Below are 13668 nucleotides of genomic sequence, written 5' to 3' on the forward strand. Positions count from 1 at the left end.
ATTTTCACGGGATCAGCTCACTGGGTTTAGGCTACAGCACACAGCTCTAGTGTCTCCCAGGCAAATGCTCAGAAGAAAGCTTTCTGGGTGCCGGTGGTGGCACATGGAGTTGAGTACACATCACTATGTGCAAGGACCTGGGTTCAAGACCCCGGTCCCCACCTGTAGCTGGAAAGAAAGCTTCACAAGCAATGAAGCAGTGCTGCAGATCTCTCCCCGTGTCTCCCCTTTCCCCTCTCAATTTCTGTCTCTCTCCAATAAATAAAGCATTTTTTAAAAAAACTATATAGAAATGTTGGTGAGTGTGCTCTTTCCAATTCTGAACAGATGGGACAGGAGAAAAGGTGACATTCTACGACACTGGCTAGAAGCATGTCAGAAGCCCAGTGACTAGCAGAGCAAGTGACACAATGGACCAAGTGCTGAGCCCTCAAGCATGAGGTCCTGAGTTCAATCCTTAGTATTGCATATGCCAGAGTGATGTTCTAATTCCCTCCTCCTCCTCCTCCTCCTCCTCCTCCTCCTCCTCCTCCTTCTCTCTCTCTCTCATATATGCAAATCACAGCTCGTGTCCACATTTGAAGGGGAAGATTACAGGAAGGGAGGTGTGCACTCGGGGGAAAGGGGGCTGTGGAGGCCACCTTAAGCTGTCACCACTCTGGGCTACATACTCTCCAGGGCAGCGCAGGGCTCCAGGCCCAGAACAACTCCACTGGGTCAGGCCTCAGACCGTAACCAACTTCCTTCTGGACACCGGCTCCCAGCGGTCACTGGCCCCGCAGGCTCAGTGCCCCTGGCCTGTAACCTGACTCAGGAAAGGGCAAGGGTTTGCTTGAGGTGACCCAGCTATACAAAGAAAATTTGTGAGCTGCTCAGAAGATTCACCCCCTCTAATTTGTTGGATGTTTTACATTGACAAAGAGTCAGAGAAAGAAGGAAAGACACCAGAAGACCAAACTTTTCCCCCACCTCCCAGTGTGGTGGGTGTCAGACTGCAACCACGTCCCGGGACATGACATTGGAGAGGGACCCGCCACATGAGCCACCTGGCTGGATTCCCCACTAAATAGTGCTGTAGCCTAAATGAATAAATGCAACCAGACCAAAATCAACTTCAAACAGTTTGATTCCCTGGTATCATATATGCCAGAACTGGCCAGTGCTCTAGACTGTCTCTCAAAAGACAGAAATAAGTCAGAGAGCAAGACAAAGCAAGAGTGAACAAGCGAACAAACGAGAGAAATGAGAGCGTGCACACATGCGCATGCACAGAAGGGAAGACTCACTATTCTCACTGAACCCTCACTGGCATCCATTTGAGCTTCCACCTGGCACAAAGTTTCCAGGAATCGCTGCCGCTTGGATACAAAGTTGTCCCCCCACCCCAAAGTGACTCTGCTGAGCCAGCCTGGGAGCTCACGAGGCTCCTCTGCCTCGTTCAGGAAGCAGAGTCCTCACTGCGATTGCCCTGGCCACCCCACATGCATTTGCCTAGAGGCCTGAGGACATCAAGCAGGGAGCTGGGAGCCTTTGGAGCACAACAGAGGCAGAAGCATGACCTCTAGTGGCTCTTGCTGGCTTTGTTGGTCTGTGAGCACTGGATGCCTTCTCAGTGGGAGAAACAGAGCCATTCAAGTGCTCCACTATCTAGTGAGAGCGACAGGAATCTGCTGAGGAGGACAAGCATCACAGCAGAATAAACAACCACTGAACTGCATACAAAATGTTATGCATGGCTCCCTAGTATTGCTTAAAACAACTAGTGAGCGGTGGTTGGATACATTACACTTTCTAAGTGTTTGAAAAGTCTGTAAAAATTTCAGTTTAAGGGGCCAGGCAGGGGCACACTTGGAACAGTGTGAATGTTACTGTATGCGAGGACCTGGTTCAAGTCCCCAGTGCCCACCTGCAGAGGAAAAGTTTCATGAGCAGTGAAGCAGTGTCTCTTCTTCTCTCCCTCATCCTCCCTTCACTTTCAGTCTCTGTCTCTATAAAACTATATATATATATATATATTTATAAAAGGGGACAATGAGCCTCCAGGAGCAGTGGATTCATCATGCAGGCACTGAGTCCCAGCAAAACTCCTGGTGGTAGTAAAAGTAAATATATTTTTTAAATATTTATTTATTTACTCCCTTTTGTTGTCCTTGTTGTTTTATTGTTGTAGTTACTATTGTTGTTATTGATGTCGTCGTTGTTGGATAGGACAGAGAAATGGAGAGAGGAGGGGAAGACAGAGAAGGGGAGAGGGACACCTTCAGACCTGCTTCACTGCTTGTGAAGCGACTCCCCTGCAGGTGGGGAGCCGGGGGCTCAGACTGGGATTTTTATGCCAGTCCTCACGCTTTGTGCCACAGGCACTTAACCCACTGCACTACCACCTGACTCCCATAAAAGTAAATATTGTTTTGAGTTTAAAAAGTACTTTAAGCAGCTCTGATGAACATTCCAAATAATGTATACAAAAAGCACATTCGCTGTTTCTCTTTTTTTTTCCAGTGTCTATTTCTTATATGGTGTTATTTTTTTATATTTTATTTATTTATTCCTTTTGTTGCCATTACTCTTTCATTGTTGTTGTTATTGTTATTGGATAGGACAGAAAGAAATGAAGGGAGGGGTAGACAGAGAGTAGAGAAAGATAGACACCTGCAGACCTGCTTTGCCACTTGTGAAGTGACTTCCCTGCAGGTGGGGAGCCGGAGGCTCGAACCGGGATCCTTATACTGGTCCTTGCACTTTGAGCCACCTGCGCTTAACCCGTTACGCTACCGCCCAACTTCCATATGGTGTATTTTTAATTACTCGTGGTTTTCTTTTCAACCCTCCCCTGCAGGAAGAATTATTATTTTGTTGTTGTTTATGTATTTTTAGTTTTTTGTTGTTGTTGTTATTGGATAGAGACAAAGAGAAATTGAGAGGGGAGGGGGAGATAGAGAGGGAGAGACACCTGCAGCCCTGCTTCACCACTTGTGAAGCTTTTGCCCTGAAGGTGGAGACCAGGGTCTTGAACCTTGGGCCTTGTGCACTGTAATGTATGTGCTCAACCGGTACACCACCGTCTGGCCCCCGAAGCATTATTATTTTGCAGTAAGGGAATTAAAAAGAAGTATCTCTTCAAATCAGGGCTCCAGTTCTACAAAATCATCCACGAGCTCTGTATAATAAATCAGTGTATACCCCCCTCTCTCTCTCTACATATATATGTGTGTGTTTGATTTTTTAATATATTTTTAAACTTTATTTATTTGATAGGACAGAGAGAAACCTAGAAGGAAGGGGAAGAAGAGAGACAGAGAGACACTTGCAGCCCTTCTTCACCACTCATCAAGCTTCCCCCCCTGCTGGTGGGAACCAGGGGCCTGAACCTGAGTCCTTGGGCATTGTAATGTGAGCACTTAGCCAGGTGGACCACTGCCCAGCCCCTCTAATAGATTTATTTTTTAACTTAGTCCTTCATGGTAATTTGTAATCTGTCACTACAGAAATGCAGAAGTGATCAAACCAGCCTCATCGGGCTCATATCTTGACTCTGATTTGATTGAATTCGTTTTCTTTGATGAGACAACAATACCATTTGTTCTTCTGAGAAACAGGGGAAATCGGAAACCTGCTGCTGTGGCACCTTTCCCTCTCTCCCTGTCTCTCTTTCTCTCTCTGACCAAGTCAGCCTGGAGCAGTGAAGCCCCAGAGCCGACTCACAGAAAATCCACAGAGAAGCTGGCCTGACTTGACAGCTCTTGGCATGTCCTGGAACCAGCCTGCAATCAGGAAGTGCAGAGCCGGGGGGGGGGGGGGGGGGGGGGGTAAGGCAGGAGGGAGACTACAGTGGGCAGGGCTCGAGGTGAAAGTGAAGAAGAGGTCCACTCTGGGCTTTAGAAAGAGAAGTCTTTGCAGATCACTGATCAGTAAGTCTGAGTTAAAAATAAACCAGACAAAGAACAAGAACAGTGGACAGAGAGAAATGCCACTGAAGGATGAGACCTCCCCACCGCCACCACCACCACCCACCCCCTCCCAAAAAAAAAAAAGTCCTAAAAAGCTAAGGCAGGAAATATTAGCAAACGCTGATGCAAAAGGCCTTCTGGATGGGATGCTGTAGCGCCCGGGGATTTTGCTGGGGTTTTGTGCCTGTGTGATGCCACCAGTCCTGGCTGACATTTTTAGATGCTGGGCAAGAGGCTAAGAGGAGGTTATGGAGAGAGGCCAAAGCACTGCTCCACCACTGAAGCTTTCTGATGGCCAGGGGCTAGAACCCAGGTCCTTGGCCAAGGTAAAGTTTGCTGTTCTAGGTAAGCCGGAACACAGAGGTCTCTCCCCTGGGCCTGAGCTAAGCACCATGGCTGAAGTGTTAAGGCAAAAAGAAAGAAGGGCAACTGCTTGCATCAGCACAATTCAAGCATCATCACTGTGGCCAAAAAAAAAAAAAAAATGTCCACACATACTAAAAGCAATTTTTTAACATACAGTCCTTCTTAAATTTAATGAAGTTATTATTGGATAGAGACAGAGAAATTGAGGAGGGGGAAGTAGACGGGGAAAGAAACAGAGAAACACCTGCAGCCCTGCTTCACTGGTTGTGAAGCTTTCCCCCTGCAAGTGGAGACCAGGGGTTTGAAGCCAGGTCCTTGTGCTCTATAACGTGAGAGCTTAACCAGGTGCACCACTGCCTGCCCCCCCCCCCAAGCAATTTATTCCTAATAAAAAACACAACTGACAGAGCAAGAGTTGCCTGAGATGGTCAATCACATCAGAAAATTCTTTCAGTTCCAGCACCCGCAGCCAAAATACCCAGACATTCCCACACTCAGCACGCTTAACTCCTCCACCCCGGGACACTAGAACCCTCCTGAGCTCTCGAGAGCGGATAAGCAAGCTTGTGAGGCAAGCCTTCAACTTGCCTCACATTCTCCCCAGGGCAGTGTGTGACAAATCAAAGTCACAGGGCACAACTACATTTTTTTTCCCTTAACCACAGATTTAAATAATGATCTCATTCATTTGTTTTTGCTGGGTGAATCAGATTATAAGAAGGCTTTTCCAGTTGTTACTCTTGAAACTACACAAGAATTATCTGGTAACTAGGCTCTTAAGAAGTTTAACCAATTTGTTGTTTGCTACACTTCCCTTGAGAAGCCATGGCTTAAGTACTAGAAATAACCAGTTTAAAAATAAAGGGGGGGCCAGGGTGGTGCACTTGGTTGAGCACATATGGTATAGTGTGCAAGGACCCAGGTTCAAGTCCCCAGTCCCCACCTGCAGGAAGGGAAGGTTCACAAGTGGTAAAGCAGGTCTGCAGGTGTCTTTCTCCCTCCTTCTCTCCCTCCTTCCACTTCAGTTTCTCTCTATCCAGTAAATGAAAAAATAAATTTAAAAAACATAAAACATGTAAAATTATAAAACTGAAGGGGCTGGGCAGTGGCACACTCAGTTGAGCACAAACATTAAGGTGCACAAAGACCCAGGTTTGAGTCCCGTCTCCCCACCTGCAAGGGGGATGCTTCATGAGCAGCAAAGCTGGTCAGCAGGTGTCCATCTCTCTCTCCTTATCCCGCACCTCTCAATTTCTCTCTACCCTACCAAATAAAATATATATTTTTTAAAAAGGAAGAAATGGACACTGGGAATGGTAGGATCATAGTGCTGGCACTGAGCCCCAGCAATAACCCTGGTGGCAATGGGGGTGAGAATGTCTAGCATGGCAAGATGAGAAGCTGTACCCATGTGCCAGCAATTATATTGTAACCACAACCTCCCAACAAAATAATAACAATTAAAAAAAAAAAAAGTTGATGGGGTTGACAGTTAACAATATTTATACACTTTTCCCATATTTGGGAACTACTCTCTTCCCTGATCCAGCTTTCTGGTCCTTTTTCCAACTGTCTTACAGTAGAAGCACTGCAAGACCTGTAGGATTTTAAAACACAGGTGGTTCACAATGTCAGCTGTATGATTACAGTGGATCTTTACAGCAAACATATCAAAGTCAAACAATATCGTAGCTGCCCTGATGGACCACACGCCTGACCCTGAACTCAGCCCTGGGTTTGAGCTCCAGCACTCCATGGAGCCCCATCGACAGCACTGGGGGAGTTCCACAGACAAGAGTGGTGCTGTGGTCTCTGTGTGTCCCCCTCTCCACTCCTCCTCTCTCTGCTCCTCACTGAGTAAGAAAGGAAAATGTTGGACCTGAGAAATTACACATGGGAGAAGGCCTGAGTTTACCCCCTGGCTCCACATTAACAAATAAAATAACAGGAGACTCTAGGGAGATAGCATAGTGGTTATGCAAAACATGACATCTGGGGCTTTGAGGTGTCAGGTTCAATCTCTGGTACCACTAGGGATTGCTCTACTTAAAAAAAAAAAAAAAAAAAAAAGTCAGGCAGGAAATAGCTCACCTAGTAGACACTGTATCTTAAGATGCTCAATTTCCTGGGTTCGAACCCCAGCAGTTCATGGAAGCAGCATGGAGGCCTAGGGAATGGCAGAACATCGCTGTGATGTCTCTGCCCCTCCCCACCCCACCCACCCCCATCTTTCTCTTTCTCTTCTCTGTCTTTCACTCTCTCTCCCTAAAATAAGTGACAAAATCAGTCACAAAGGCCACTCAGCAGTAGTACAGTGCATGTGCAAGGTCTTGGGTTTCTTCTCCTGCACCACACACACAAAAAAATCAGATTAAAATTTACAACTAGAACATTAGCTATGTTAGGACTTCTCCACTGTGAATACAAATGGACTGTTTATAATATAATGTAGTTACTACACCAAGAGAGGCTAATTTTATATTTCTGTTATATATATATTTCACAATTCACCTAATCTAAAACATGTATCTCCCCCAGTTTCTGTCATTATGAACGGGATGAATCCACTTCATTGGAAGCATTTTATTCTTGATACATAAATTACAGTGATATTATATAATCAACAGTAGCTTAGATTTGGTGAGATAGAACACTTGTAAGAAATGATATTGGGCCAGGGAGATAGTATAGTGGTTTTGAAAAATGGCTTTCCTGCCTGAGGCTCTGAGGAGCTTGGCTTAATCCCCAGCACCAGAGTTGAGCAGTGCTTTGTTTAAAATCTTGCTCAACACCACATCCCCAGCACCCAGAACAGAACCTGACACCAAGTAGATATGTCTAGAATAAAGGCTTTAGAAAAACAAGGCTCATCTGAAACTGGGAGAACTTTGGTGGGTATCTTTGGAGATTGGTGGGAGAGCTTTGGTGGTGGAAGGAGTATGGGACCACACCCATTTTCTTATAATCTTATAAATCACTATGTCATGAGAAGAAGAAGGAGGAGGAGGAGGAGAAGGAAAAGGAGAAGAAGAATACTCGCCCATGGACACTATATCATTTAGCAAGTAACCATGTTTCAAACTTAGAAATAACATTTGCTCCTAATTTTTTTATAGAAACCTCCATATATAAATTATTCTGTTAGGTAGACCCATTCCTAACTGATAAACAGTTAAATATAGTTTTAGAAATATACGAACAGCAAGGGGCCGGGCAGCGGTGCATTTGGTTGAGGGCCTATATTACAATGTGAAAAGACTCAGGTTCAAGACCCCGGTCCCCACCTGCAGAAGGAAAGTTTATTGAGCAGTGAAACAGTGATGCAGGTGTCTCTCTGTCTCTCCCTCTCTGTGTCCTCCTTCTCTCTCCACTTCTGTCTTTGTTCAATAATATATATATATATGAAAAATACTAATAGCATAGACCAAGAATAATTTCCATAGCATGAAACAATTTATACAATCTTTATTTGTACATATTCCAAATCAACCTACTCTTGACCAGAAATGATATATCAAACAGATGGCAAGCTAGGATGAAAACTAAAAGGTTGTTTTAAAAAAAAAAAAATCAAAAGTATGATTTTCTTCTATTTTTTAAAAAAATTTAAGAAGAATATTCATCTCTCCCAAAGGAAGAATTAAGATAAAAATACTGTTTACATTTATCATCTGGTCTCTTACAGAAAGGATTAAGCAGAATAAGGTTTACCTGAGGTTACAGATCATCTAAGGAGGATGGTGAACAGTGCTTGTTTCCTTAGTAAGTGCATTGCATACATAGGTCTAAAAGGTAAGAGCAAAAGTCTGACATTCTGAAAAAAAGGGTATTTGTCAGCTCTTTTTGTATTCACAGAAGTCCATGATTCTCTGGGAGATGATAGGAGATGGTTTTCTAATCAAAACATGATTTTTTAAGAACAGTTTTAGTGATAACCATAAACTCAAAAGGTTCCCGCTCCTCCCCACCCACCCCAGTTCACATCTAGCAAGTCTATGTAAATGTCACTGCGGAAAACTGGGGAGTATGAAGCTAACTTTCCACCATGCTATTCCTTTCCAACTGCTGAGTTCAGAATACCAATTTAAGAATGGCTAATAAGATCTCACCCATAAAACAATCTTCTTATAACTATTTGGCTGTCAGGAGGGGGGGGAGGACTGTTAGAAACAGTAGCCAGTTGTTGGAGGTAAGGGTAATGGTTCGTGTCCTTTTTCCACATCTAACTTTACATTTAGAAATACTGAGAAAAATTCTCTGGAGGTAGCAGAATATCTGGCTCGGGCTCCGGCTTCCTGGTTTCGGGATGCAGTGTTAGCTCCCGACAAGCTGCAGACATCCTGATATGCTTGAAGTGGCCAAGGGACAGGCTCACTCGCCCTCTGCGCAGGGCAACTGGCAAGTGGAGGAGGATGCATTCAAAAAACTTTTAAGAATCTGATTAGAAAATCATCATTTATAAAGTATCCTACCCCGGAATCTTCACTTAGCCTACTAAAAAGTAGCTCCTAAAAAGTGCACACATAAAAATAAAAAAAAATCAGGATACTGCAAGAGAAAAACAGCAAATGCAGCCTACAAACTGCCAACACGTAAATATAAAGTCACTTGCAACCGTCACTTTCCACACAAGAACGAGAAGCTAGCAGCCTCACTGAGTCCTACTTAACCCAATTCAAATTAATGGTGTCCGGATGAGCTTCAGATCCACAGGGTATCTCCAAGTTTCCAAAAAGCTCAACTTTTTTTTTCCCAGTGTCATTAGCATTTAATGGATTTTTATCAGTACTGCTACTCAACTGATAAGGCAAAGACAAAAAAAAGATATTTTTTTTTCAAAAAAAAAAAGATGACGTTATAAAACTAGGACAAGAGTCAACTATGACAGTACTTTTCCTTTCTGATTCACACCTGATTAGTCCCTACCTGCAGCACTATCTACCTGGTGAAGTTTGGAACAGGAAGGAAGGAAGGAAGGAAGGAAGGAAGGAAGGAAGGAAGGAAGGAAGGAAGGGAAGAAGGGAGGGAGGGAGGGAGGGAGAGAGGGAGGAAGGAAGGAAGGAAGGAAGGAAGGGAAAAAGGAACAGAGGGAGGAAGGAAAGAAAGAAGGGAGGGAGGGAGGGAGGGAGGGAGGAGGGAAACCCGAGATGCTCTCCTGGTGAAGTAGCCGCCCCACTGCTTGAGCAAGGGCTTACTCCTTGTGCCAGTCACTGATTCACAGGCAGTCTTCCCCCCCCCCCCCCCCCCCCCCCCCGTTTAAAGACATTTGTGTGAGTGAGGTTGGGAAGAGCAGGACAGACCCAGGAGGCAGCCAGTCTTGTCTTAGAGAACTGCCCACCCTGAGTCCTGAGGGCACCGGCTTCATCCAACGGCTGGGCCGTCACAGCAGGCAGCATCTCTCTTTAAAGCTCTTCTTGCTCTTGCTGCTTTTCTTGCCATTTTTGTCTTTGTTTTCTGACATCTTCTTTGCTCTGATTTCTCTCATGAGGTCAAAGAATACCTGGGAGGGGGACAGAGGGGTTGAGAGGGTAGGGGGTGAAATTCACTTAATAATTCATTTGGAGCAATCAATCCGAGCAGGACATATACCCAGGTCTTACAGCATGAGGCTGGACTTAGTTTATAAGCTATGTGTCAAAGGTGTGTGTGGGGGGGGGGGGCGTGCACGCATATATGCACACCATGTGGTATCAAACACAGGAACCATTAAGCAAAAGAAGACAGCTGAGCAGAGGCAGAGCCCTGCACTGGCATGTCGGAAGCTCTCAGTTGGACCCCTGACACAGCATCTACCAGCGCAGGGCTCTGGCATCTCTCTCTCCCTCCCTTTCTCTCTCCTATGAAACCCCCTCTATCTCATATGAGATAAATAAATCTGTTAATAAAATAAAAGTTAACATTAAAAACATATTCAAATGATTGGTGCAGAAGGTGGCATAATAGGTAAGGTGCTGACCTTTTAGATTATGAGACTGACACACTGCCTACTGCACTAACAGGGTCGTCGCTGGTGCTGACCTTTCAAATAAGAAGTCTGGGCTCAATCTTCAGCATATATGTGCCAGAGTGAGACTTTCCTTTCTTTTTTTTATTTTGCCTCCAGGTTATTGCTGGGGCTCGGTACCAGCACTACAAATCCACTGCACTTGGAGGCCTTTTTTTTTTTTCATTTTTTTATTGGATAGAACAGAGAAAACTTGAGAGAGGAGGGGAAGACAAAGAGGGGGAGAGAAAGATGAAGACCTGATTCACTACTTGTGAAGCGACCCCCCTGCAGGTAGGGAGCCTGGTGCTCAAACCGGTATCCTTGTGCTTCGTACTATAGTTGTGCGCTGAAGCCAGGACGCTACCACCCAGCCCCCAAGTGAGGCTTTTTCTCTCTGTCTGTTCTCCCCTGATTAACAAATTAATAACCTTTTTCAAAAACATTCCACATACGGAAAGAAATATCCCTGTTCGGGGCCACGTGGTAGCACCTGGTTGAGTGCACATGTTACACTGCACAAGGACCCAGGTTCAAGCCCCCAGTCCCCACCTGCAAGGAGAAAGTTTCACAAGTGGTGAAGCAGGGCTGCAGGTGTCTCTCCCCCTCTCTATCACCCCCTCCCCTCTCAATTTCTGGCTGTCACTATCCAATAAATAAAGATAATTAAAAAAAATTTTTTTAAAAGAAAAGAAATATCCCTGTTCATATCCTGAAACCAGTCCAACCAAAGACAGAAGCACCATTCTGTTCACCGCCATTCACCTGCTTATTTCATTTCTTGAAAGGTTTGTTTTCTTTATTTCACAAGACATTAAGGGTGAGGGAGTTCAGAGCATTGCCCTGGCATATGTGATACTGGGGCTTCCAAGGCCAGAACTCTACTGCTACACAGCTTCCCAATCAACAGTTTACTTGAAAATATGTTTAAAAATATCTTCTTATTGTAAGTATGATGGATGAAACATCACAAAACACACTGACATGAGTTTAGGATATTTACAACTTTTCTTAAATATATATTTGCCTCCAAGGTTATCACTGGGGCTTAGTGCCTGCATCCACTGTTCCTGGAGGCCATTTTCTCATTTTTGTTGCCCTTGTTGTTAGCATTATTGTTGTTGTTGCTCCTGCTGTTGTTGTATAGACAGAGAGAAATGGAGAGAGGAGGGCAAGGCAGAGAGGAGGAGAGAAAGATAAGACACCTGCACACCTGCTTCACCACCTGTGAAGTGACCCCCCTGTAGGTGGGGAGCCAGTGTTTTTTTTGTTTTTTTAATGAGAGAGATACCAGAAACCCACTCAGCTCTGGCAAGTCCAGTGCTCACCTGCTGGGCCACCTCCCGGTAACTGACAGCGACAGTGACAATCACATTTGTGACATTTCCAAGCACTAGAAAAGGCCAGAATAATGAGGACTTGCCACCCTTGTCTTCACATATGCCACTCAGCTTACCCCATTGTTCTGATGTCCCTAACAAGGTAGAGACGGTATTATACTGTTGTCTTGGCATAATCCCAAGATGGGAATCTTGGGCAGATGACGGTGTGGAGAGGGAGGAAGGCGCGTGAGTCAACAAGGACTCCTGCACCATGAAACTGGGGGAAGGAAGCGCACAGGTTTGCTGTCTCACCAGCCCCCATGTATAGTCTTATCCTGACTCTCAGAACAGCTATGCCATCCATGGTGAGGTCGGCAGAAATGAACTTTATTAAGAACTCAGATCGACAGATAGTTGTAGAAATAATAGCTGATCATATCTGCAACCGTGGGAGAACTGCTGTAGAATCCAGGGGAGGGATTAGACATCCAGAACTCTGGTGGTTAACGGTGCGGAGTTGTGACCCTGTTATCTTATGATTTTGCAAATCAAAATTAAATGACTAATTTAAAAAAAGAAGAACTGAAGAAACTTGTCCTCTGAAGCCAGTATGTGTTTTAGATAAAGATTATCATTTGAGGGGCCAGGCAGTGGCTTACCTGCTTAAGTGCTCGCCTTACAGTGCACAAAGACCCAGGTTCAAGTCCCTGGTCCCCACCTGCAGAGGGAAAGCTTCACGAGTGGTGAAGCAGGGATGCAGGTGTCTTTCTGTGTCTCTTCCTCTCTATCGCCCCCTCCCCTCTCAATTTCTCTCTGTCTCTATCAAATAAATAAATTAAATTAAATTAAAAATGATCATTTGTCACAATATAGTTTGGGTTTTGCCCTCAGCTGTACTGATCACAACCAGCAGACAAAGCATGACTCCTACAAAGGGATACTTGAGACTTCTCCCAGGAGGTGAAGGGAACTCAAAGCGTGAGGCTCGGGAGTCGGGCTGTAGTGCAGCGGGCTAAGTGCAGGTGGCACAAAGCACAAGGACCTTCATTAAGGATCCCGGCTCGAGTCCCCGGCTCCCCACCTGCAGGAGGGGTCTCGCTTCACAAATGGTGAAGCAGGTCTGCAGGTGTCTATCTTTCTCTCTCCCTCTCTGTCTCCCCCTCCTCTCTCCATTTCTCTCTGTCCTAACAACGACGACATCAATAACAACAATAATAACTACAACAAAATGAAAAACAACAAGGGCAACAAAAGGGAAAGTAAATAAATAAATATTTTTAAAAAACATTTCCTTAATTAAAAAATATTTCAAAGAAAAAAAAAGTGTGAGGCTCTCCACCAGCTTGATCCCTGGACGGCAACACACCTGCTTCTCGGTGAAAGCAGGACCGTGAGTCCTGTAAGTGGGGTTCCATGTGCATTGACCACCAGCTCCAGGGACAAGCACCCCCTTTATCCAGGAGCACAGGTAAACATGCCACCCCTAACAGCAAAAGTGAGCGGCTTCCAATATCACAGGTTTCTTCTCTCTTTGTTCTAGCAGAGGCAGGAAGAAGGGAGTGGAGGAGTGTGTGCAGACCTGGAGGATGACAAAGCCGCTCCTCAGCTGATCTTATCACCCTCCTGCCCTGTCAACTGCTTCCTGTCAGTACAAAGCTGCCAGTCATGAGTCTCTGCTGGTTCCTGTTTGGCAGGCCAGGCTGGTCCAGGGGAGCGAGAGGGGGTGTGCAACAGCTGTGCCACAGACCCCATCAGCCACCCCACCCAACCCACCCATCCCCTCAAAAACAGAGTTCCACGTCAGAAAGTCTGATTTTTTTTTTTCAGCAATGAAGTATATGCCTGGATTTCTGTGCACTTTCAATAAGCTAGGAAATCATTTAATAGGCATTTGAAATAGCACAAAGATCAACACCAGCGTTGAGATAATACAAAGAAGAAATAGTAGACAAGCAGACACACTTCACACTGCAGACTATAGCTAAACAGGTCTACTATATGATGTACACAGGCTTCCTTTTTTATTATTATTATCTTTACTTATTTA

The 13668-nt window shown here is 45.0% G+C and overlaps 1 protein-coding gene across 2 annotated transcripts in view; it reads right to left on the minus strand.

The window, feature by feature from the left end:
* Positions 1-6884: 6884 nt before the first annotated feature.
* RALB (RAS like proto-oncogene B) overlaps positions 6885-13668 on the minus strand; it is a 55780-nt gene continuing 48996 nt past the window's right edge. For both annotated transcript variants that reach the window (XM_007524766.3, XM_060177980.1), the window contains one exon: positions 6885-9816. In XM_007524766.3, coding sequence (XP_007524828.1) covers positions 9697-9816 — 120 coding nt within the window. In that variant the 3' untranslated portion in view covers positions 6885-9696. The remainder of the gene's footprint in view (positions 9817-13668) is intronic.

The sequence above is a fragment of the Erinaceus europaeus genome, chromosome 18 (genome assembly GCF_950295315.1).
Source record: "Erinaceus europaeus chromosome 18, mEriEur2.1, whole genome shotgun sequence".
Classification (NCBI taxonomy): domain Eukaryota; kingdom Metazoa; phylum Chordata; class Mammalia; order Eulipotyphla; family Erinaceidae; genus Erinaceus; species Erinaceus europaeus.